At 52.4% G+C, this 4201-nt stretch overlaps 1 protein-coding gene across 1 annotated transcript; it reads left to right on the top strand.

Annotated features, from left to right (window-relative positions):
• The first annotated feature begins 1504 nt into the window (after positions 1-1504).
• On the top strand, positions 1505-2284 carry LOC130257896 (olfactory receptor 14J1-like). The gene has a single exon (XM_056500837.1). The coding sequence runs from the start codon at positions 1520-1522 to the stop codon at positions 2282-2284; it is 765 nt and encodes a 254-aa protein (XP_056356812.1). The 5' UTR covers positions 1505-1519.
• Positions 2285-4201: the final 1917 nt, after the last annotated feature.

Below are 4201 nucleotides of genomic sequence, written 5' to 3'. Positions count from 1 at the left end.
GGCTGAGGGCACTGCCTGCAGGCACTGAGGGGACAGGAGCCAGGCACAGACAGGCTAAAGGCAATCAGCACTGGAAAGACATTGAGCTGAGAAACATCTTCACAGCCCTAGGTATGGTGAGTCTGTGGGTGCAGGACAATGTCCCCTGTGCTCCTGGAGGGATCTCCTGGAGCCAGCACAGCCCACAGCCTGGGGAACGTGTCAGGAGGACTCTCCCAGTTTCTCTGAGGCACAGGAGGAGGAGGATGTGCTGCAGAGCGGGGCTGCCCTGGGCACCATCACAGGGACAGGGCAGGATGGCTCCTGCTGCCAGGGACGGCTGCAGGGGCTGAAGTTGGGGCTGCAGCCAGGGCTGCCCAGGGCTGTCCTGCAGAGCAGCTCCTGCAGCCCTCAGGGCTCTTGGCCAGCCCAGGGGATGTGCCACCTGCCAGGGGCAGCTCTCAGCCTGTCTGGCAGCTCCCCATGGACTGTGGGGAGAAGCTGGAGGTGGAAGGAGCCACCCCCATCAGGGCAGATTCCTCCTGCTGTGCAGATGGTGCTGCATGGCCAGGGCTGCTCTCAGCTTTCCCCTCGAGTGAAGGGAAAGGGGCTGTCAGGTGTGTCTGTGTCACTGAGACTCCTGCACTGTCCCGCTGGGCATCAGCAGATCTGCCTCACATCTCCCTCACAAAGTGTCTCCTCGCCCTCCTCTGCCTACAGACAGCAGCAGCACCTTGGCTTGCAGCATCTCAGTTTGTCTGAGCTGCCCTTAAGAGATGCCCCTGGGCAGTGCCCTGTGCTGGGAGGGGTGTGCAGGGCAGAGCTGAGCCCCCAGAGCTTGGCTGGGCTCTGGGAGCACTGGCAGGGACAAGGCTTGGATAGAGAGAAACAGCTCCCAGTAGACACAGCTCCAGGAAGCAGAGAGCCAGACCAATCCTGCATATCCTCCCTCTTTAGCTGCCTAGTGAAAGAGAAGAGGGTTTAGGGAGATTGACTTTGAAACTTACGCATTCTAAAGGTGCACTTTCTTTTCCCAGCATTTTTTACGCCTGATTACCCTTAAATGTAGGAAGCTATTATCAGCAAAGTGCAGCTTTGTGGCACAATCAGGTCTGACAACACTGGAGTACAGGGAGCCCTGTTTTCCCTCTGGGCTTCCCAGTATTCAGGCTGAGAGCAATGCTGAAAATGAGGCACTAACTCCACAGTAGAAACCCAAATTCAGAAATAGATGTTTTAGTGATGTTCCCCTACAGGAAAAGCAGTAGTTCTCAGAGGATTCCTAATTTAATTGCAAAGGATTGACTCAAGGAAATCTGTCCCAACTTGTAAATGTCTTCTTTCAACAGTCCACGATGCCCAGAGTGAAGAAGTGTCCAACAGTAGCTCCATCAGCCACTTCCTCTTGCTGGCACTGGCAGACACGCGGCAGCTGCAGCTCCTGCACTTCTGCCTCTTCCTGGGCATCTCCCTGGCTGCCCTCCTGGGCAACGGCCTCATCATCAGCGCCGTAGCCTGCGGCCACCACCTGCACACCCCCATGTTCTTCTTCCTGCTCAACCTGGCCCTCAGCAACCTGGGCTGCATCTGCACCACTGTCCCCAAAGCCATGCACAATTCCCTCTGGGACACCAGGACCATCTCCTACGCAGGATGTGCTGCACAAGTTTTCTTCTTTTTTTTCTTTATGTCAGCAGAGTATTTCATCCTGACCATCATGTGCTACGACCGCTACGTGTCCATCTGCAAACCCCTGCACTATGGGACCCTCCTGGGCAGCAGAGCTTGTGCCCACATGGCAGCAGCTGCCTGGGCCAGTGGCTTTCTCAATGCTCTCATGCACACAGCCAATACATTTTCCCTGCCCTTGTGCCAGGGCAATGCATTGCGGGATTTCTTCTGTGAAATCCCCCAGATCCTCAAGCTCTCCTGCTCCAAATCCTATCTCAGGGAACTTGGGATCATTGCTGTTAGTGCCTGTTTGTTATTTGGTTGTTTTGTGTTCATTGTTTTCTCCTATGTGCAGATCTTCAGGGCCGTGCTGAGGATCCCCTCTGAGCAGGGACGGCACAAAGCCTTTTCCACCTGCCTCCCTCACCTGGCTGTGGTCTTCCTGTTTCTCAGCACTGCCACGTTTGCTCACCTGAAGCCCCCCTCCATCTCCTCCCCATCCCTGGATTTGGCACTGTCAGTTCTGTACTCAGTGGTGCCTCCAGCCCTGAACCCCCTCATCTACAGCCTGAGGAACCAGGAGCTCAAGGCTGCAGTGTGGACACTGATCACTAGACAATTTAGGAAGCATTAAACTGGTTGCATATTTCTGTATATCTCTTGTACTAAAAGTCATCTTGGATATTTCTCTTGGTTTAGGTTTTGTGGGGTTTTTTTCCCTGTGTTTTTGGTTTTTAATATTTTCCATAAACCAAGGCCATTATTTCTGACATTTCTCCATTTTTTTGTTCTTTTCACCTTTGCTGTGGCCGCAGACTGTCCATGAGGAGCTGTGCTCTTGGTGGTTTTAAACAAAATAAAGGATCTCCCAGCAGAGTTTTCACCTGATATCTCCCTTTTGTTCCTTTCTGTGCAGCTGCAGAAGCAGTGTCTGTGTGCAGATCTGGGAGCAGATCATTGGTGGCACAGCATCTCTGCTCCGGCTGGCCACACTATGATTGATTTAGGCTAGGTACCAGTGGCCCACCTGGGCACACTGCTGGCTCATGTCCAGCCTGCTGCCCATCAGTGTCCCCAAGTCCCTTTCTGCCTGGCCACTGTCCAGCCACTCTGTCCCCAGCCCAGAGTTCTGGAGGGCCAAAGTGCAGGACCCAGCACTTGGTCTTGTAAAACCTCACCTTGTTGGATTTGGGCCCTGAATCCAGCCTGTCCAGGTCCCTCTGCAGAGCTCTTCTACCCTCCAGCAGATCCACACTCACACCCAGCTTAGTGTCATCTGCACATTTGCTGATCCAGATCATCAATGCAGATATTGAAATCCACGCTGGCTGGCTCTGGTCCCTCAGCCATCCTGTAGGTGCCCTGTGATGGCACTCAAGGTGATCTGCTCCATCACCTCACCAGGCACCAAGGTCAGGCTGACAGGCCTGGAGTTCCCCAGATCCTCCTTCCAGCCCTTCTTGGGAATGGGCTCATATTGGCACCTCCAGTCCTCTGGGACCACCCTGGTGAGCCAGGACTGATGGTTAATGATGGAAAGCAGCTTGGGGAGCTCATCCAGCAGCTCCCTCATCCCCCTAGGATGGATCCCATCTGATCCCAGAGACACCTGTGAGCATGTGAGTGGCTCAGCAGGTCCCCAGCTGCTTCCTCCTGGATTATTGTGGTCTGTTCTGCTCCCTGTCCCCATCTATCAGCTCAGGAGAACATTTGTCCTGAGGACAACCTGTCTTAGTGTTGAAAACTGAAGCAACAAAGGGGTTAAGTACCACAGCCTTTTCCTCTTCATTGGCAACCATATCCCCATCAATAAACAATGGGGTTTCTCCTTGTCCCTCCTTTTGCCACTAATGAGTTTAGAAAATAATTTTTGTTATCCTTCACAGAAGCAGCCAGCTTAAGTCCTAACTGAGTTTTCACCTCTCTTATTCTCTTTCTACATGACCTAATAACTTCTTTAAACCCTTCCTAAGTTGCCAGCACCTGTGTCCAAATGTGATGAATCTTCTTTTTCCCTGAGCTCCTGGAAAGAGCTCCATGCCCAGCCAGAGCAGTAATTTTCCTCACTAGCTCACTTTTGGCACAGAGGGACAGTCTATTTCTGGTCCTTCAAGATTTCTTTCTTGAAGTATCTCTATCCTTCCTAGAAACCTTTGTTTTTAAGGTTTGTGTCCCTTAAAAAAAAACAGTAACTGGTTCAGTTATCACCAAATCTGCATCCTGAATAGGTCGAAGGCTGCACTCTGTAACTACAGTGCAGAAGTTTTGTTCATGTCCCTCCTTCTTTCACAGCATATTTTAAAACTGAGTAATTTCATGGTTGCTGTAGCTCAAACAGTCTCTGACCACCACATCTCCCACCAGCCCCTCTCTGTTTGTGAACAGTAGGAGACAGAGCTTTCCTGGGGAGTGGGAAGAGAAGGAAACCTCCCCAAGGTGCAGCCTGGAAGGTTCATCCTGGAGGTGAGGAAACAGCAAAGTCCCTGCCAGGGCAGAATGCTGGTGGACGAGGTGTCCCAGCGTGAGGCTGGGCCGTGCCATGGCTCTGTGT

This window comes from Oenanthe melanoleuca, chromosome 1 (genome assembly GCF_029582105.1).
Source record: "Oenanthe melanoleuca isolate GR-GAL-2019-014 chromosome 1, OMel1.0, whole genome shotgun sequence".
In the NCBI taxonomy this organism is placed as follows: domain Eukaryota; kingdom Metazoa; phylum Chordata; class Aves; order Passeriformes; family Muscicapidae; genus Oenanthe; species Oenanthe melanoleuca.
This window is presented reverse-complemented; position numbering and strand designations above follow the sequence as displayed.

Coding starts and splice junctions, on each gene's coding strand:
- LOC130257896 (XM_056500837.1), top strand. CDS start 1,520: ATGTTCTTCTTCCTGCTCAACCTGGCCCTCAGCAACCTGGGCTGCATC.